Below are 21,218 nucleotides of genomic sequence, written 5' to 3'. Positions count from 1 at the left end.
GTGCACCTCCCCTGCCTTCCTTCCCTTCCAGAACCTCCTGGGCACTGGCTGCGGGCCCCGTGAGCAGCGTCCTTCCAGACCTGCCTCTGTTTCCCCTGTTTGGAGCTGCTTGCATTCTGCAGCGCGGTCTTTTCATCCCCCTGAGGGACGGGAACCTGCTGGGGGCTGGGGGTGGTGCACCTGTTCGCACACCTGTTCTTTCTCTTGTTCAATCCATCTCCTTTCGTCTGTTTGTTTGTTCACCTTCAGTCCTGTCCGCGCCCTGTGCTTAGATCTCCATGAAGACGGAGAAGGGGGAGCTCTGGTGCTGCCCTTCTTAATTGAAATCGCATTTCATTCATCTGGGAAATGAGGCAGAGGAGGGGGTGGAGCCGTTTTCCACCGGCAGCTGATTCTCCACGAGACCAGGCTTGAAGATACCAGCTCCACGAATACATAGCACGATCTTAAGAAAGAATTTAGGAACCAAAGCCATTTGCATAAAACTAAACTGAAAACCACATAACCAGCCACATGATTTTAACCAACACACACACACACACACACACACACACACACATGCGCGCGCGCAAAAAGTCCTACTGTAATGCATTTTCTCAATACCAGGAAATTAGTGGCTCAGGTCACCAGAGCATCTGAAGCTGGTCATTACTAATCAGTTGTTTACAGCAAAGAGATTTTTTCTTCTCCTCCAGTGTTTTCTGGGCCTTAAAAGACATTTCCTGGAATCCTGACTGAAGTCAGTGTGTGCAGTGGGCTGGCGATTCGCATAATGGCTGGCCTGGGGTGGCAGGTTGCCTCAGTTACAAAGAAGCACGGGTGGCGTGGAGGCAGAGCAGAGAGAAATGGAGAGCCCTCACTTGACACCCTCTGACCTCAGCCGGTGGAGCTGAATGCTGGAGAGCTGGGACTAAAATTGCAGTCACTTTAGATTATTTGGAGTGAGGAGAGGCAGGGAAAAAAGGGTCTGTTGACTACAGGAAGCTGAATTCTTCCTCTGCTGAAAAGCTTATTAATGGAAGGGGAAAAAGCAATTACTTGGCTTTTGCTAGTTCTCTGTGGCAGGGATTCAGGGCTGCAGCAGCCCCTTGGACCTCACCCTGGATCCAGAGTATCTCTAATGGGCACCACCCCAAGCCATTTGGGGGCAGTACTTCTGGGATCCCCCTCTTCCAGAAAGAGTGTGGAGGCGGGGGGAGGAGAGAGAGAGGGAGAGAATGGGAGGGAGAGGGAGAGAGGCAGACTTGTCCTGTCTTTAACGTGATGGTTTTCCTTTGGGTACCACGTTGCCACTGGCAGGAAGTTAACAGGGTACTATTTGCTTAGAAGCATGCATATCTGTGTTCTTAGGGGCTGGTTTTTGGTTCGTTTTGGTTTGGGTGAGGCCATTTTTATCCATGCTGTGCCTTTTATCTCAAAATATAAAGCAAAACTAGAAGTTGCTTTGAACAACTGTGGTACCACTATTAGAATCCATTTGCCTCAATATCACAGCTTTAATTGAGGAAGATTCCCGAGGAGCCAGCGTCCAGGGAGCAGGGTGCCAGGCCTCACCTTTCAGTGCTTGTCTGGCTGCGTGAGTGTCAGCATGACCGCTTGTTCCCTCCATGGCTGATGCCCCTTGGCCGCCTTTGGAGACCCTCCCTTGGGCTGTCTCACTGTGCGGTCTTGGAGCCCTTCCCTTCTCCAGGCTCTGGTCTCCTAGTTTGTAGAATTGAGGTGCTTCAGCTCCACCAAATCTCTCAAAATAAAGGCAGATCCCTCTGATGACCAGGTTGCTGCAAACAGCCATTATTTCTCTTTCCTAAATCTGTTTTACTCGTGTTCATGCTTTTATGCCTTCTCCTTCTCTGGACTACCCTACCTATTTTATATTTTATATATTTACATTTATATCATTTTAGAATTTCTAAAGCACACAAATTTTTGATTTCACTACCTTAATTGTATCAAGCTAAATTTTATACACCTCGATTTTTTAGTCCATTGACCCATTTGTGTCTCCGTTCTTCAACTTCGTTTTCTTTAAGGCCCAGTTTCTGTCATTTCGTTTCTCCTAGAACAATTCCTGTTCTTTCCAACCTGTCACCAAAGTTTTTTAGTAGTTGAGTCAGTTCATAGACTAACCCTTTTCAAAAATTGAATTTTTTCTGCCATAATATGTATTTAAGATAACACTCTTACCTACGTTTTTTTTTTTTTGCAAAGTATCTCATTGGTTACTGTCTAAATCCTCCTCTTTATTCCTCCTTCTCTTCCTCCTTTTTAAAAAAAATTTATTTTATTTATTTTTGGCTGTGTTGGGTCTTCGTTGCTGCGCATGGGCTTTCTGTAGTTGCGGCGAGCGGGGGCTACTCTTCATTGTGGTGCGCGGGCTTCTCATCGTGGTGGCTCCTCTTGTTGCGGAGCATGGGCTCTAGGTGTGCAGGCTTCAGTAGTTGTGGCACGTGGGCTCAGTAGTTGTGGCTCGCGGGTTCTAGAGTGCAGGCTCAGTAGTTGTGGCACATGGACTTAGTTGTTACGCAGTCTGAGGGCTTCTTCCCGGACCAGGGCTCGAACCCGTATCCCCTGCATTGGCAGGCGGATTCTTAACCACTGCACCACCAGGGAAGCCCTCTTCCTCCTTTTTATGTTTAAAGATGTTGCTCCATAAGTGAGGAATCATTCACTTTTTCTTCCTAATCGTTGGACGATCTAATCTTTAATATTGCATTGCATTTTGGCTACTTTTCATTCACACCTTTGGCTTATTTGACTGCTTTTCTTGCTGTAAATATTGGCCTTACAAAATGAAGCAAAAAATTTTGCTTGGTGAGGGTTCCTTTCCTTATTTGCTCTACTTAGGGTCCATATTCACTTAGAAAAAATTGTCCACTTTTGAAAGTTTGAGGAGGATTCTAACTTAAGGATTTCCCTGTGAGAGGTTTCTGGTACTTTCCCCTCAGTTGCAGTGTGCACACAGAAGAACTTAAACCTCCAAAGTTGTTTCTTTAAAATGTAAATGTGGGCTACAAACTTGTATATCTCCCTTATTCCTACCTGTCCCAAGAACCAACTCTTTGTCTCAGAATCGCGCTTTCTGCCCAGATCCTCGATGACTTTCTCATTTCATGGCAACATTTTCTTTCTCTTTGGTTTCATGTTTTAGTTGTTTACAAACGTTCCCACCATTAAAGAGAATGGGTGTGAGTCTAGAATTTAAGTTCTTTGTTTGCCTTGATGATTGTGACTGTGTTTTTTTTTTTTGTTTGTTGTTTTTTTTTTGCCTTGAGATATATTGCAGGATAAACTTGGGGGTGTGTAATGGATGCTTTGCTTTTCAAAGGATACCAGCCTGTTCTTAGGTCTAAGAAACACCTTATGGGAGGAAAAGCTGAATAGATGCTTACAGGCTCTTAAGGCTGAGACTAAAATACAGTTAGTAGCTCTGGCAGATTTGAGGATGGGCTGCTGTAGCTAAAATCATTGTGAGAGGGCAGGTGTGGTGGCGGGGAGGGGTGGCATCATTTTGTTAAACCGTAGAAAAGGACCATTTCATTGTACAGGATCCAAATTTTTAAAATATAGTCTTTATATTCAACCATTGGCATAACTTTGGAAGTTTCTAAAAAGGAGGAAGAAGATCCAAGAATTTTCTTTCTCCCTTTGGGCACAAAAGAGCTATACAAGGTGCATGTTAAAAATGACCACAATTTAGCAGTTCCATCTGCTTTTTCTCCCATTAATGCGGGAAAGCTCTTGAACATAAGCCTTTGGATTTTCTCTTTACCTCAGCTTCCTGCTTCACTTTCTTTGCAATTTCCTAGGAAATGTCAACTAAAACATGTTGCTTCTGCTGCCCGGTTGTTTCAGACTGAAGCCGATTTGGGGACTTGATGGTTTTGGGCACTGGCCCAGTTTTTGACTCTCCACGTGAAGATGCATCCTTCAGTGTCTTGGGTGTGACCGTAAAAGCTCGAGTCAGAGGCAGGTTCTTTGCTGCTTGTACCAGGTGGTGAACACGTGGTAGTCACCTGAGGACTCCCCAGCGTGCTTGGAGGTGTAATACTGTTCTGGGCCACCACCAGGTTCATGTGCGTTTCTATCGCTGCATTCTGGGATGTGTGATGCTGTTACGTTTGCGGTGACCTTTGTGTAGCTTGGGTCTGGCCAAGGGAGGGCAGGGTTAGCCAGTGCTTTTCTGGGTACAGCATTGCCTGAAGTCAGCCTGATGTCTGTTTCCCAGATTTGGTTTGGAAAGTGTAAGCCTTTGTTTGTGCTTTGTTTTTATGAATCAGCTGGTTTTACCAGCTGCGCATATAACTGGCCTATGATCATGCAGAATGAAGCTCATTGACAGTCAGCCCGTCACACTGCGGTCCATGGATGGGAGTAGACTAATATTTCTGCATGCATCCTGTGCTTCACAGGGCAAAGCTCTTTTCTTAATAGGCTTAGAGACCCTTTGGACGGTGTGGGCTTCAGTGAGGCCACAAAGGGGCTGGAAACTCGAGTCCCTCATTTGTGTGTCATGTGACTCAAACCCCCTGGTGTCGTGGTTTTATCTTTCTCCGTTGAGTGCTATTCATTTGGTGAAATGTTTACCTGTTACAAAATGTTTACCTGTTTCTCTTTCAGTTTGCTTTTTTGCATGTCCTTTCCCCAAATATTCCATCTTTCCCTTCGGCGCTGTCATATCGTGTCTCCCCCACATTGTAACACCTCGGGTCTGCACGGCCACCCCCTACCCCTCCTCCTTGCTATCATTCCCGTATAGATTGCATCCATCAGCATTGGCGTTCCCGTTACCAGAGCCGTCCCACAAGGTTTCACTTATACCCATTAGGTTCTAATCACCATCATCTAATATCACTTCTGGTACATCCTGTTCATTTCCCATACACCTTCATTTGTGTATAGATGCTTAAGTACACTTATAGGCCTGCCTTGACTTTTTTTTTCATCTATGTATTTCCAACATTTTCCAAGTAAAAATAAATAAATTAGGAAACACCTCATAGGTTTTGTTTTGTTTTGTTTTGCATTAAGCATAAGATCTCTCTCTGACAAGCCCAGTCAGTTTTGACTCAGAAGGTGATACCAGCCTTCTTTAATGGAAACTGTTAATTTTTTTAATTTATGCTTTTTCTATCACTCATGTGTGTTTATGTCTCTTGTCTTCTCCCCTCTAACCATGGAGGCCTGGCAGTGTTTATTTCAAACCGGGTGTTATTGAAAGATGGTTGCTTGTAGGGACTGCTCAGTCCTCACACCTGGAATGTTAAAAAGCTTTCAGGCAGATCTGTTGGGTTGAAAAACATCCCTTTCTGTAGAGGAGGGGGGATGAGGGGGGAAGTGGTACCCCACCAGAGAGGCTTCCCTTCGTCACCCCCATGTGGTCATGACCCCCCAGTTCTGACTATACATCCCGACACCTTAGATGATGCTTTCAAATCCACAAAATGGTTTATTCTGATGAGCAGGCTTATGAGGCCATTCTTCCTCCATCGAGACCCTCCTCCTTCGCTCACCCTGGCTTTTCTCGCCTTTGCCCATCAAATATTCTGCCGTTGAGACGTTACCATTTACTTTCTGCCCTCCGCCTCTCTTTCTCAGTAGCACCCGAGTTAGAATCAGTACTTTTCTCCATGACTTTGTTTTTAACGGATGGGGGAGTGGGGAGCCACTCTTCTTGGTTTCAAGGACCTTCTATTTTGCTCGCCTCTTCTTTCCAGAACATTCCAGTTTGGTGTGAGGTTAAACTGTGCAAAATACTGTTTGAAAGAAAGGAGAAAAAGAGAAAAGGACTTGTCAAAATGCATTTGTTAGATCACGTTTTAAATGAAGTACAATTGAAGGTAGTTTTTGTCCAAAGAAAGGAAAAACCCCTGCAAATCCGCTGAGCTCCCAGAGAGCGCACCTCCTTTGTCGTCGCCCTGACATTGAAGTGTAATTTTTCATGGTTATTTGGACTGGAAAATGGGGGGGAAGGGGAGAGATGGGCCTGCGATTATTTCCCATAAATGACAACACAATCACATCACGCTCCGCTACAAACATGCTCGGGGAATTTGCCTTTTTTACATTTCATGTGTGGAAGTAGCAGCAGCAATCACGGCTTTGTAGAAATCCAAGGGAATTAATCCCCGCTGAACCCGGTGTTCTTCAGATTCCTGGGACATAGCTGGATTTCTGGTTTAGCGTGGATTCTGAAACCATTTCAGGGCTTGGGTTTGTATTTTACAAACTGGAACTCACATCTTTCAGTTATTTAAAAAAAAAAAAAAAATCTTCCCGGGAATAGCCACCAGGCGAGTCAGCGACATATTTCGTTCCGTTGTGCTTTGTCACCGCACATTGGCTTTCATCCTTTCTGCACTTCTGCAGGGGGCAACCCAGGTGCTTTTGCTGAGAACACAGATAAATGGAACCGGTTGCAATACCGGCTCTAGGTGTTTCCTCCCTTTTTCTCCTCTCGTGACCCCACCCACCCCCTTAATTCTAGCACGGTTTTGACAAGCTGTTCAAATGACCCAGTGGCTTTGCCCGGAAGAGGAGAAACGGCACACGGGAGGACAGCTCAGAGTGGGGTGGTTTTCTCCGGGAGGCCTAGGCGGGCCGTGGCCGCTGTGGACCCATAAAGCGCTCTCTCGTGCCCACGCTCACGTTAGAGGTGAGGCCGAGTGGCAGGCAGATGCAGAGGCTCTCCCAGGCGTGCCTCCTGGTCGTCTCTTTCTCCCGCAGGGCTGCGCACACCGGCTGCAGCTTCCCAGGCCCCCTCAGGCTGCACAAGCCCCATTTTTCTTGTTTCTATCAACAGTGGCCAAGATCTTCAAATATACAAAAGCGTAAATGGCCTCTATTCCCCAATTAGTCATTTTAATAATACCCGGCCTTGCCTTCAGAGTGTTGATTCTTTTAGCCTGGCGCCAAAGCCAGGGGCAGTGGGATGGGGGCGGGAGAGAGGGGCAGGGCGGGTGCGAGGGCCCGCTTCCCCCCCCCACACACACCGCCCCGGCTTTCCTGGCTTTGCCCGGTGTGCCTGCAGAGGCTTCACCCCGGCCCCGTGCCAGCGAGGCTGGCGGGCCTCCACCGCCTCGCACGCTCTGTCCAGAAACTCCAGGCACGGCGGCCCCAGGTGTATTCGGTAAATGAACACCTACTGGTGCAAAGAATTCTTGTGGTAAAATGGTCACTGAAGGGATCCACGTGAAAAAAGAACATGTCACTGGAGGGTGAGAGTGGGTCTGATCTTTTCCAAGTCCCCTGTTCCTCTCCCGCTCACATCCTCTTGCCTCTCAGAGGACTGAAATTCTTTATACATGACATCTTCGGGAGGGCAGTTGTGTTTAAAACAGCTGGTTAGCACTTTGGTCACACTTTAAAAAAAAAACAACATCCCCTGGGGTGGGGAGATCCCTGTGGGGCTACCAGGCTGAGCCCTGACCCTTCACTCCAGCTGGTGGAGAAGAGTCCCCAGCAAGATGGCCTGGCCTTGGGGGGGAGCTTAGACGGCTGAGGAAGTGGGAAACGCCGAAGACAAGGGCGACCTGGAGGGTGAGACCCACCTCTGCCTGTCCCGTGCTCTGTGCCCCAGACCTGTGGGAGGGTTTGGAGGGGCCGGGCAGGCGGGAGTGCAGGAGGTCAGAGTGCCTGTCATCCACCTGGAGAGCATGCTGTTCACCGAATGCCTTGGACTCCGTTAGTGCACTGGAGTTCTCATGTCTGCTGGGGAAGAAATGGCATCTTATCCTGAGAAGGTGGGACAGTATTACACTTCTGATGCATAAAGCAGTGCCCCAGCCTTGGAGCCCCTGCCTGCTCCGCCTTCCTACCCTCATCCTTCACCCCTGCAAGGATTCCTGCCTGGACTGTGTTAGTTGTATCTCATAGTGTTCCGCTCACCAGTGTTGACTCGGATCCTGGGCCCTTCATCTTGTGATTTGACTTTTTCTTCAATTAATCTATACCCTGTTAAGAGGTAGGAAACGGAATGGACAGTGTTTGCCAGCAATTAAAAATAATATTCAGAGGATTACCCGTAAAGGACTCCCAGGGAGGTGTAGAAGTTCCCTATTTTATGTGCATGGTGAGAACATGCAGTCACCTCCACCAAGATGCTAAGTCTAAGGACTGATGTGTTAAAAGAACAGTTTGCATTTGTGGTAGGCAAAAAGTACCTTGATTTAAGGGAGAATTTCTGGGGCTGTGGTAGTGTCACTCAGAAAACCTAATGGCTCGAAGCTACCTCTCAGGCAGTTTCCAGCCACGTCATCGGGGCTGGAAAGACACCGTGGAGCAAAACCACGGCATTAACATTTGGAAAGCGTGTTTGGGAATGTTGCAGAGTAGATGATTGCGTCCTGAGTCTGGGAGTCACTGTGTGTTTGCGGTATAGCCCAGAGCACATGGAGTGTCACCTACTGATAGGACCTGCGGTCACCATCCGGTGAGACCACACTTGCCAGAGTGTCACGAGGGAGACCAGCACACTTAGCGGCCGTTCACCTCTCCCTCTGCAGCCTGGAGAGGGAAGGAGAGCTAGGGTGACGAGCTGGGGGCAGCAGAGCCGTCTTCTGTCACCATGGCAGATCACATCCTGTTACAAGTTACTCTTGTAGCAGAATTTTAATGCACTGGATCTTATTCGAGATAAGTGATCTAGACCTTAGCTGTCATCTTTCATATTGTAGGATTTGATTTGACCTCTATTTGCAAAGTAAAGCGTACATACTTTGTAGAATGCGTCCGTCCGGCCATTAGAGGTTTCCTGTGGATAACAAGAGGCCGAGAGGGTTGGGCAAGCTGGACGGCTCAGCCTTCATTCTCCAGTTGTTACGGTCAGTGCTTCAAGAGGACCGCCGATGTAGGCCAAGGTGTCCTACAGTGAGTCTCTAGTTACAGGAACAAGGGGACAAGACATGGTCGTGGAATCCCTCCGCCACCACCATGGAGGCTCCAGCAAAAGGAGCCGCCACCCTCGTGTCCCTCCTGCTGGTCAGAGTGTGCCGGGCCTTTCCCGCCCACTTCGGCGGTTGTCCTTGGTTAATTAGGTTGAAAATGGGGAAAGGAAGAGCTTTAACCCTATCTTCAAAGTAAGCAGATTGGTTATTTTGTTTTTCAAAGAAGAGGTCCGATACACAATTAAAACTTGTTTCTGGTAAACCTCATTCCAGGAAAGATGAGCTTTTAACAAAAGGCTTTTGACAGCTGCAGGCTATTTCATTTTTTTTAATGCCGAATGAAAAATCAATACATTTTTCTGGGTTATACATATTCAGAACAGGCCTGATATTTCCATTATAATGGAAAGTGGGTGTCTGTGCACATCTCGCCTGTCAGAGCTGCACTGCCGCATTTTCCAAGCCACTGCTAAATATTTCAAACCTGATTTGATTGTGGTTCATGACAGCTAATGTTTCTCAGCTCTTGAGCCTGCCAACAGGCAAACGCACTTTAGTTTACCGCCCCCCGCCCTCAAACGTTGCTCCCCGCAAAGAAAAGGGAAAGAACAATTTCATTCTTCAGGGATCCCAGACCAGCGTATTATTTAAGTAACGCAGTCGCCTGAGCCCTGGGTACGGACACCCTGGTTCTTAGGAGAATTTCCAAATTTCTATCATGGAAGCCCAGTGGGGGGCTTTGTCAGGTTTGGGGGGAGGTTTGACTTAGTCCACATTATCCTGTTAAGAGTTAGGAACAGTTAGGACTAATCTCAGTCATTGATGGACTCCCCTTCCTTCGCGTCTGTTAAGTGACTTGTAAAATACGCCCAGCGGACACGGACCTCAGCCCTAGTTATTTGGTGAACAGTATCCATTTTTAGCAACTGGTGCTTTTTTTCCTGGGTGCCACACTCGGAGTGTGCGCGGTGGTGGCGGGTGCTGACTTTGTGCTGATGCCACCTCTGTTTTTGCTTCTGCCTCGTGCTCCTTCCACAGACCAATTTCCAGGTTGTTCATAAAATCGTTGCAAATCCCCATGGGGTTGCCAGTTGGCACACACACCTCCTTCGGGAGCAGACGTCACCATAGATTGGGAAGTCATGCAGTCGCCTTCACCAACGTGATAAGTGTAAGGTATGTGAAGAGAACAGTTTGCATTTGGGGTAAGCAAAACCACCTTGACTGAAGGGAAATTTTCTGGAGCTGTGGTATCATCACCCCCAAAACCTAAGCTGTCCTAGGAACCCCTTCCCTTTTAGAATTGTATTATCTGCTGAGATTCTTACACCTGAGGGCTCTGCCCTTAACCAGGAGACATGAGTGAGTGCTAGTGAGCGCTGTATGGGAGAAGCAGTTGTAAAAAAGAGGTGGTGATGGAAATAGATTTTTTAAAGGCCTTCAGCCGGTCTTTTACATGGAAGTTGAAGGCAGAAGGGACACCAGACTTCACAATTATTCAAGATGTGCTTCTATTTCCCTAACCCTTTAACATGAAAATATAGCCCAACAGGAGGGCTGCCCGAGTTTGAGGGCTACTGTGGGGTTTAGCCACGAAGCAGGCGTCTGTGGTGGGGGTGGTTTGAGGCGCCTTGTCTGGAGTGTCCTGAAGAACAGACCTTCGGTTGGAGCGGGGTCTGCTGCTTCCTGCTAGACCCAGCCGGGCGTGGGGAGCCGAAATGACCTCCTCACCCTGGCCCTGGCTGCGCCCCTGAGAAAGCATTCCTGGTGTGTTCCTGTTGGGTTCTGAAATAGTGTTCAATTCTTTGGGGAGAAGAGAGTTTTGATTTTTTTTTTTTTTTTTTGGCCTTAAAAATGGCACAGTGGCTGTTGTCTGTCTTGGGGAAGGAAAGTAACTTTGTCTTCTGAGGGAAAGACAGGATTTTCCAGATAAAACCGGATTGTCGTCCATCAGGTCTTCACTTGTTCCCACCATCTGTCAGTAGCTGATATTATAGGGGAAAAAACCCCAGACTTCTGTAATGACCCCAGCCAGTTGCCACTGACTTCACGGGGGAGAAAATGCGTTCTGTGGTTGGCAGGGAAAAAGCCTCCCCTCTGCTCTGTGCTCTACGAGCGAGTGGGTATCAAATCTATGTTCCTAAAGGGAACGTGGGCCACCTAACCAGCCGCGGGAGCTCAGAGTGTTTCAGAGCTGGATGTCATCCTGCCCCTGGTTCCCACGTGTTCTGGCGTGGGGAGACTCAGGCCCTGCCCATGGGTGCCCAAGGCCCCGGTCTTAGTGAGGTTGCTGGAGGCTTTGGGGACCAATAAAACATACCCCACCTACAGAGCACTGTGGGCCCAAGCTGTCCAGACGAATTCATAGTTTATACCTCTGTTTTTGAATCGTATCTCTACCTTTATTGGTATTCAGAGCTCACAGTTTTCTGGTTACTGTCAGCCTGGGCTTTCATGCATTTTAAAGAGCTATTTTTTCCTCTTGCTGTTGATGATGATGGTATCAAGACAGATGGTGTAACTGCTTATGAATGTCCTATTTTATTTCCCCAGGACCAGACAGTTCACTTGAAGACGTGTATTATTTCCACATGCTCAGGTTAGGCGGCCCAGACGGTGTCTGCCTCCTGCAGCTAGCTGCCCTTCCAGGCCTCGCCATGCAGAGGGCGACACCTGTAGGTCACATGTGGAACTGCAGGGGAGCACCTGCTTGGCTGAATGGGACCTGGTTTTCTAGCTGTGGGTGAGGACACTGATCTGCTTGTAAAGGAAGCTGGCTTGTCCAGGAGTTTCTTAATCATTTCTTCTTCCACCAAGCATATAACAGCTTTTTGGTGTTTAATATATCAGAAATGATAATATTAAATCTAAAAACTTAAAGAGAAGAGGACTTGGTTTTTAAATCTTTAAGAAAAAAAGGAGAAAAAGAAGCAAAAGAAGTTCCTGAGTTAACCTCTATCATCGGCCCTCTCACTGGAGCTCAGCTGCCTTCACTTTTCTGCTTACAGCAGGGCAGGGAGGGAAGAAAGCAAAGACCCAACTAGGCTCATAGAACGAGGGCTCTGGGAATAGTCACAAAGGGCCATGCGGTTTCCTTGCTCATTGCATGAATGATATGCTTATTCTTCAGTCTCTGTCTCTGGGTAGATTTGTTCAGGAAGGTTCAAAGAACTGAGGTCAGTGCCAGAATGACCATGAGTTCTTAACTCTCTGCTTGGGTGGCTGCAGCCGCATAACACATAGGAGAGAGGCACTGGCCTTGGAGCTAGCCTCCCAGTGGGTCAGTTTTTTCCCTCCTCTGCAGAGCAGCGCCCTCAGACACTGTTCATCACATCAGGGTGTTCCCTATTTTGTAGGTGTCAGACTCTCCATCTAGGGTGATAATGTGTGTGTGTCCTGGAGAGGAGGGCCTATTGAATCATCTCTTTGTATAATCACATTTGATTAATGTATGGATACAATACAGATATTTTGTATCGTAGGATATATTGGGGCAGTTGAGTATGTTTTAAGAGAGCTAGCTACTTTGGGTAGACTCAACTTGATATTGATTGACTGAATGCTGGTATAACCTTTCAAAGATGGATTTTGTAATTACAGTGTTGAATAGTTTTAACAGAAGCCTAAAAATGTGCATTGAACATCCTGCCTGAACATAATTAAGATGGTACATATAGCACATTGTGTAACTTGCTTATTATAGCTCAACTAACACTTCGTATATATTTTTTTCTCCACTGAAGGATGTACCGTGTTAATATGATGCTGTATATCTGACTGACTTCAAACCAGGTTGCCTGATTTTTCTCTGTTTGAACTAGGGGTGGGCGTGGGGAGACTTGATGTTAACTTGACTGTGCAGTGAGACAGAAAGGCAACATAGAAATTATTTGTGCAAGCCTCTTAGTTGGAGAGGAAAATAAGCAGTATCTCCTCTCACCCATGTTCCCCATGACTGCCTCATACATCCCCTCTTGGTGGTAATGAAGACATGTTCCCTAATCCCTAGTTCCATTTTCCAGCTCTTGGTCTTCCAGTGTCTTTTTGGGAAGAGTTAAGAAAATTTGGGTCTAAATAGATACTTTCTTCCTCAAGTGTTTTATATACCCTCTGAGGTCAATTTACTTTGAACTCTTTTTACTTCCTTTGTGAGATGAAATTTAGAAGCTATTTTCTGGAGGGTCAGAGGGTACTACACCTTGAAATGTTGAAAAGTAGAGTTGGGGCTAGAGGGACCTAGGGTGATGTTGGAATAACTCCAAGTTCATGGACCTAGATTGGACCGTCACCTCTGGTCCCGTGGATCTGGTCTAGCGCTGGCCTCGGGTGACAGACGTGGGTGGCTGGGTTTCAGTGTCTCCACACTCAGGAAGGTGTGCTCTTCAAAGTCTCCTAATAATTTAATCATCAACCCACCTTGGTTTGCCTGCCTTATTCATTCATTTAGCCCATTCTTTTTTTTTTTTTTTTTTAAACTTTTTTAAAAAATTTTATTTATTTATTTTTTTGGGTGTGTCATGTCTTCGTTTCTGTGCGAGGGCTTTCTCTGGTTGCGGCGAGCGGTGGCCACTCTTCATCGCGGTGCGCGGGCCTCTCACTATCGCAGCCTCTCTTGTTGCGGAGCACAGGCTCCAGACGCGCAGGCTCAGTAGTTGTGGCTCACGGGCCCAGTTGCTCCGCGGCATGTGGGATCTTCCCAGACCAGGGCTCGAACCTGTGTCCCCTGCATTGGCAGGCAGATTCTCAACCACTGGGCCACCAGGGAAGCCCAGCCCATTCTTAATGAATGTTTTAGATAATGATCCCGAGGGCCAGGAGATCAAGGGAGAAATGTCTCACTTCCTTTCCCTCAGCATCCAGAGAATCATATCCTCTTCATTCCCACTCCAGCAAGTAAGTGACATTTTACTTCACGAGTAACCTAATGTTGGAAATGACCATTCTTCTCCCTTCACTAAAGCATTGTGTGTTGAGCTGGAGAGAATTTCCTTGGTTCGTTTTAAGCCAGTGGTGGGTAAAGAATGGAATGACTTCAAAAGGGAAGAGTACGATTCTGATATAAACTTTTTTCTCTTTCTCTACAACTCTAGCTTCTCGCCACTGATGCCTGGCGTGCCCACAGATGTTTGTTTTCTAGACCTCTTCATATTGATGAAATCATATCGCTGATATTCTGCGACTCTTCAGAATATGAATGACTGTAAAAACGTCCCGCCACGGTCTGGCAGGTGCACAGGCACCGAGAGGCCTCATGAGGGATCAAAGATTGGGTCTAGTCTAGTTCAATGCCAGTTCGCAGTGTGGTAGGAGCTAGGCAAGAAGCAAACCTGTGGCTCCTTTTTTTGCGTTTGCAAGTGTAAAAGACTTGCATGCGATTTCAGATAATCAGATGGAGTTATTTCCTCAACAGGATTGGCTTTTCAATGAGACAAGCTCAAATGAGGCCTTCAGAACCCATCTGGAAATACCAAGTTTCCGCACGTCTAGAGCAAGTTGTGGTCTCACGCCAACGAGTGGGGAAGGAAAGCCCCCGCCGCTTACCCAGACCTCGCATTGTCCGTAGTGCGGTCGGCCTCTCAGGGGCCACTGGGAGGGGAGGCGGGACAGTCATTGGCCGCCTGTGTTTTGTGGTTGGCACTTCTTTGCAGTAGGAGGCAAGAGTCCTTCATCTTCTGTCTACTTTTAATCCTTGACATTTTGTTTTTCTTCTCTTTCAGAAGAAGCCATTGAAGATGTTGAAGGGCCCAGGGAAGCGGCTGCTGACCCCGAGGAGCTTGCTAAAGACCAGGAGAGTGGAGGCGAGAAGGACCAGAGCGAGTGGGCGGGTAGGCTGTGTGGCTGAGCCCCCGGTGCTTCTCCCCTGGCCGAGGGAGGCCGGCGGGTCCGGGGCAGGCGCATCCTTGATCCACCCACGACAGCTAGGCTGGTTCTGTGTGGGTGGGACATGGACTTTATTTGTGCTGTTTTTCAGTAGTCACCTTCCTTCTCCTATTATGTTATATTGAGGAATTTTTAAAGCTGTTTGAAATGGCCCCCAAACCAGTTTGTTTATCGAGCGAGCATCCAGGTGTTTGGCCCTGTCCTAGGGGCTGCTTTGTTTTGAGGTCACATTTCTTTGGCACCTCCTCCCCGTTGTTGTTTTGCCCTTGATGTGATTCTTCCTCTGTGGAAGGTCCAGGGCCCTGTCCCACCTGCTCCCAAGCCCCGTGGAGGGATTTGCTGTGTGGAACTGGATCGGTGTCACCCCTGAATCTCTAAGGAGTCAGCAGTGCAGGGTGGGTTTCATCCTGCATTTGGGGGCCTGGGCAGCTCTGCGCGTTCATGGTGTCCTACCTGGGCCTCAAAGGGGAGGCAGGCAGTACAGCCAAGGCAGGAGGATGTCTTACCAAAAGCAGGAGAAATTGAAGAAGTCAGGAAAGGAAGTGCTATTTCTGGAAAAGCTGGTGTTGAGAGAAGGGGCGAATGACCTTCTTGCAAGATGATAGGATTTCTGTATCAAGGGAAAGAATTGCTGAGACTGAGAAGAAGAGCTTAGGTCTTTTTTGAGGAGGAGCAAAGTCTTTTTTTTTTTTTTTAACACCTTTATTGGAGTATAATTGCTTTACAATGTTGTGTTAGTTTCTGCTTTATAACAAAGTGAATCAGCTATACATATACATATATCCCCATATCCCCTCCCTCTTGCGTCTCCCTCCCACCCTCCCTATCCCACCACTCTAGGTGGTCACAAAGCACTGAGCTGATCTCCCTGTGCTATGCAGCTGCTTCCCACTAGCTATCTATTTTACATTTGGTAGTGTATATATGTCAGTGCTAGCAAGGCCATTTCTGAGAAGACTTATCGGGACAGAGAACTCTCCCAGAAACCACCACCATAATTAGAGGAAATGATATGACAAGCAACAGAAATTATTTTATTTGGTCAACCTAATTCTTACTGCCTTCCATTATTAATATTGTAATACTTTTTTTTTTTTTTTTGAGGAAATGTTTACCTTCTGGAGTCCATATTGGTTGGGCCTTTGTTACTTTTCCAGGCATGACTGTTCTTAAATCATGTTCACTGTTGGCCTTTACTATTTAAACAAGATACAGAATCTTGGAGAGAGGCCAGGGGAGAGCAATGAAAATGACTGAAGGCTGAGAAATATTGCCTCTAAGAAGAGGCTGAAAGAAATTGGGGCTGTTCAGCCTAGAAAAGAGAAATTTGAGTGTAACAGCTTCTAAGTATTGGTAGGGACCCGGCCCCGCAGGTGATGTGTCGCTGTCCTGCATGTCCTGGGCATCCTGGCAGCTGAGGGACCGGACGGGCACACTGGACGAATTTTACCATCTGTGCTGCTCACGGTCCCCATTTGAACTGGGCTTTGTGGTGTCCAGAGGCCTTTGCTTGAGCTAATACTGAGGGCCACAGTGACCTAGCTCCCTAGGAAGATCTGGAAGGTGGGACCAGTGAGTAGGAGACGGAGGCCTTCTGCGCTCGAAGGCCGTTGAGTGTGTGGGGAGGATTGTCCTGTGTTGCTTCGCATGGATCAGGATCCCAGACTTTGCTGTAATATTAAGATGATGAGATCTAAACAAACTTTGCAGGCAGCAATGTTTAATACACATCTGCCTGGAGGAAGTGAGCTGGGGAAGAGGATTTCACAGACACAGTTTGAAGACTGAGTCACCTTCCAGGCCAATCCATCCTTTGTTTTCACGATTTGGGTGCCTGGTTTTCTTTCCTTTTCTTTTATTTATTTTTTGGCTGCTTTGGGTCTTCGTTGCTGCACATGGGCTTTCTCTAGTTGTGGCGAGCGGGGGCTACTCTTCGTTGTGGTGCATGGGCTTCTCATTGTGGTGGCTTCTCTTGTTGTGGAGCACGGGCTCTAGGCGGGCAGGCTTCAGTAATTGTGGCATGAGGGCTCAGTAGTTGTGGCTCACAGGCTCTAGAGCGCAGGCTCAGTAGTTGTGGCTCACGGGCCCAGTTGCTCCGCGGCATGTGGGATCTTCCCGGACCAGGGCTCGAACCCGTGTCCCCTGCACTGGCAGGCGGATTCTTAACCGCTGCGCCACCAGGGAAGCCCACGGGTGCCTGGTTTCTAATCCTGCCTCTGCCATGTACTAGCTCTGTGACCTCACTGCGGGTACCTTTCTGTGCCTCAGTTTTCTCCCATGAGATGGGCATTAAGAAAAGCTTCCACTTCCATGGCATTGCTGTGAGGGTTATTTGAATATGGGAAGCTTGGAACAGTGCCTGGCATATAGTAACTCTGTATCAGGAGGGTGTTTTTGGTTTTGTTTTCAGTGTAGTTAAATAAAATGAGGAAACCTAATGGCAGTTTCTCTTCGGGTCCTCCCATTTGAATGCAAAACTGTTGCCAGGCAGTGTTTTTTGAGAAGCTGAGGGGAACAACATAGAAGGATTTCATGGGATGGTGCAAATGCCATGTGGTGCATGTTTCCTGCATTCTGTGTGCTAAGGACACTGAGAGAACAACGAGAAGTAGCAGCCGTCTGCAGAGCTCTTACTGTGTGCCAGGCTCTGGGCCGGGCACTTTGTATGTGTTACTCTAATCCTTACACCAGGTTAGAGCAAGCTTTGTTGGGGGTGGTTCAATTAAATCTCATTCGAAGTGTTTATAATTCAGTGGGGATGTGTCCTCACAGCACTGGCAGACATGCTAGGCAGTCAGGAGACTACATGAAGACTTAAAACGAGCACCCAAAAAATCCAGTGTCTTTAATAAGGCTCCACTTTCTCATTCAGTCATTCAAGGAACATACTTAATCTTTATCCGTATGAGAGAGAGAGGGGTAATGAATAACTCAGGGATGCATCTTGCCAGTTGCACAGTAGTACAGGGCGAGGGGAAAATTCTTCCCTGACTTCTGCAAGGGATCCTCTTTTGACCTGAAGCATAATTTTGTCTATATTGTTTGAGTGTGTAATGACAGGCTTTATTAAGGTGCTTGGGCCGATTTGATCTTGGAATCGATTTAGGTGCCAGCAACCTCTCCTGAGCTTTCTTTGGGATCCTTAGTATTTTATAAAAAATGTCTGCATTTGTTCCATTCACTCCCTAAATTGAGCTATTCCTATCTGATTAAATGTGTTGGGGAGTGCTTCCTCCCGGCAAATAAATAAATAGTGATTTCACACTTTGTCCTGTTGATTAGTGGCTGCTCAGGATTCAGATTAATAGTATTTCAAATGGACCTGGATAATTGGCATTTTCTCAGCTATTGATTATGTAGTTTGGGTTTTGGTGCAGGAATGGATAAGCTTTACTAAAATATTTTTTGTTATTTACTTTTACATTGAAATGGGATTCCTGATTTCCATTTATTTATTTATTTATTCATTCATTCATTCCTTCCTAACATTTATTTTATTCTTTTCTTTAACATCTTTATTGGAGTATAATTGCTTTACAATGTTGTGTTAGTTTCTGCTGTATAACAAAGTAAATCAGCTATATGCATACATATATCCCCATATCTCCTCCCTCTTGCATCTCCCTCCCACCCTCTCTATCTCACCCCTCTAGGTGGTCACAAAGCACCGAGCTGATCTCCCTGTGCTATGCGGCTGCTTCCCACTAGCTATCTATGTTACATTTGGTAATGTATATATGTCAATGCTCTCTCTCACTTCCTCCCAGCTTACCCTTCCCCCTCCCCGTGTCCTCAAGTCCATTCTGCACGTCTGCGTCTTTATTCCTGTCCTGCCCCTCGGTTCATCAGAACCATTTATTTTTAGATTCCATATATATGTGTTAGCATACGGTATTTGTTCTTCTCTTTGTGACTTCCTTCACTCTCTATAACAGACTCTAGGTCCATCTACCTCACTACAAATAACTCAATTTCGTTTCTTTTTACGGCTGACTAATATTCCATTGTACATATGTGCCACATCTTCTTTATCCATTCATCTGTCGATGGACACTTCGGTTGCTTCCATGTCCTGGCTATTGTAAATAGTGCTGCAGTGAACTCTGTGGTACATGACTCTTTTTGAATTATGGTTTTCTCAGGGTATATGCCCAGTAGTGTGATTCCTGGGTCATATGGTAGTTCTAGTTTTAGTTTTATAAGCAACCTTCATACCATTCTCCATAGTGGCTGTATCAATTTACATTCCCACCGGCAGTGTAGGAGAGTTCCCTTTTCTCCACACCCTCTCCAGCATTTCTTGTTTGTAGATTTTTTGATGATGGCCATTCTGACCGGTGTGAGATGATATCTCATTTTACTTTTGATTTGCATTTCTCTAATGATTAATGACGTTGAGCATTCTTTCATGTGTTTGTTGGCAATCTGTATATCTTCTTTGGAGAAATGTCTATTTAGGTCTTCTGCCCATTTTTGGATTGGGCTGTTTGTTATTTTGATATTGAGCTGCATGAGCTGCTTGTAAATTTTGGAGATTAATCCTTTGTCAGTTGCTTCATTTGCAAATATTTTCTCCCATTCTGAGGGTTGTCTTTTGGTCTTCTTTATGGTTTCCTTTGCTGTGCAAAAGCTTTTAAGTTTCATTAGGTTCCATTTGTTTATTTTAGTTTTTATTTCCATTTCTCTAGGAGGTGGGTCAAAAAGGATCTTGCTGTCATTTATGTCACAGAGTGTTCTGCCTATGTTTTCCTCTAAGAGTTTTATAGTGTCTGGCCTTACATTTAGGTCTTTAATCCATTTTGAGTTTATTTTTGTGTATGGTGTTAGGCAGTGTTCTAATTTCATTCTTTTACATAGAGCTGTCCATCTATGCACCAGTTATTGAAGAGGCTATCTTTTCTCCATTGCATACTCTTGCCTCCTTTATCAAAGATAAGGTGACCATATGTGCATGGCTTTATCTCTGGGCTTTCTATCCTGTTCCATTGACCTATATTTCTGTTTTTGTGCCAGTGCCATACTGTCTTGATGACTGTAGCTTTGTAGTACAGTCTGAAGTTAGGGAGCCTGATTCCTCCAGCTCTGTTTTTCTTTCTCAAGATTGCTTTGGCTCTTCGGGGTCTTTTGTGTTTCCATACAAATTGTGAAATTCTTTTGTTCTAGTTCTGTGAAAAATGCCATTGGTAGTTTGATAGGGATTGCACTGAATCTGTAGATTGCTTTGGGTAGTTTAGTCATTTCCTCAATGTTGATTCTTCCAATCCAAGAACATGGTATATCTCCCCATCTGTCTGTATCATCTTTAATTTCTTTCATCAGTGTCTTATAGTTTTCTGCATACAGGTCTTTTGTCTCCTTAGGTAGGTTTACGCCTAGGTATTTTATTCTTTTTGTTGAAATGGTAAATGGGAGTGTTTCCTTAATTTCTCTTTCAGATTTTTCATCATTAGTGTATAGGAATGCAAGAGATCTCTGCATTAATTTTGTATCCTGCTACTCTACCAAATTCACTGTTTAGCTCTGGTCGTTTTCTGGTAGCATCTTTAGGATTCTCCATGTTTAGTATCATGGCATCTCAAACAGTGACAGTGTTACTTCTTCTTTTCCGATCTGGATTCCTTTAATTTCTTTTTCTTCTCTCATTGCTGTGGCTAAAACTTCAAAAACTATGTTGAATAACAGTGGTGAGGGTGGGCAACCTTGTCTTGTTCCTGATCTTAGAGGAGATGGTTCCAATTTTTCATCATTGAGAACGATGTTGGCTGTGGGTTTGTCATATATGGCCTTTATTATGTTGAGGTAGGTTCCCTCTATGCCTGCTTTCTGCAGTTTTTATCATAAATGGGTGTTGAATTTTGTCGAAAGCTTTTTCTGCATTTATTGAGATTATCATATGGTTTTTATCTTTCAGTTTGTTAATATGGTGTATCACATTGATTGATTTGCGTATATTGAAGAATCCTTACATTCCTGGGATAAACCCCACTTGATCATGGTGTATTATCCTCTTAATGTGCTGTTGGATTCTGTTTGCTAGTATTTTGTTGAGGAGTTTTGTATCTATGTTCATCAGAGATATTGGTCTGTAGTTTTCTCTTTTTGTGACATCTTTGTCTGGTTTCGGTGTCAGGGTGATGGTGGCCTCGTAGAATGAGTTTGGGAGTGTACCTCCATCTGCTGTATTTTGGAAGAGTTTGAGAAGGATAGGTGTTAGCTCTTCTCTAGATGTTTGATAGAATTCGCCTGTGAAGCCATCTGGTCCTGGGCTTTTGTTTGTTGCAAGATTTTTAATCACAGTTTCAATTTCAGTGCTTGTGGTTGGTCTGTTTATATTTTCTATTTCTTCCTGGTTTAGTCTTGAAGGTTGTGCTTTTCTAAGAATTGGTCCATTTCTTCCAGGTTGTCCATTTTATTGGCATATAGTTGCTTGTAGTAATCTCTCATGATCCTTTGTAT

General features: G+C 45.8%; 1 protein-coding gene across 8 annotated transcripts in view; it reads left to right on the top strand.

Moving 5' to 3' along the window:
- The window catches only part of ZFHX3 (zinc finger homeobox 3), a 314,781-nt gene that overhangs the window by 250,922 nt on the left and 42,641 nt on the right, over window positions 1-21,218 (top strand). For 7 of the 8 annotated variants that reach the window (XM_057534462.1, XM_057534461.1, XM_057534466.1 and 4 more), the window contains one exon: window positions 14,600-14,707. In XM_057534462.1, coding sequence (XP_057390445.1) covers window positions 14,600-14,707 — 108 coding nt within the window. The remainder of the gene's footprint in view (window positions 1-14,599; window positions 14,708-21,218) is intronic. The other variant, XM_057534464.1, reaches the window with a different exon arrangement.

Source organism: Balaenoptera acutorostrata, chromosome 19, assembly GCF_949987535.1.
Source record: "Balaenoptera acutorostrata chromosome 19, mBalAcu1.1, whole genome shotgun sequence".
Lineage (NCBI taxonomy): Eukaryota > Metazoa > Chordata > Mammalia > Artiodactyla > Balaenopteridae > Balaenoptera > Balaenoptera acutorostrata.
This window is presented reverse-complemented; position numbering and strand designations above follow the sequence as displayed.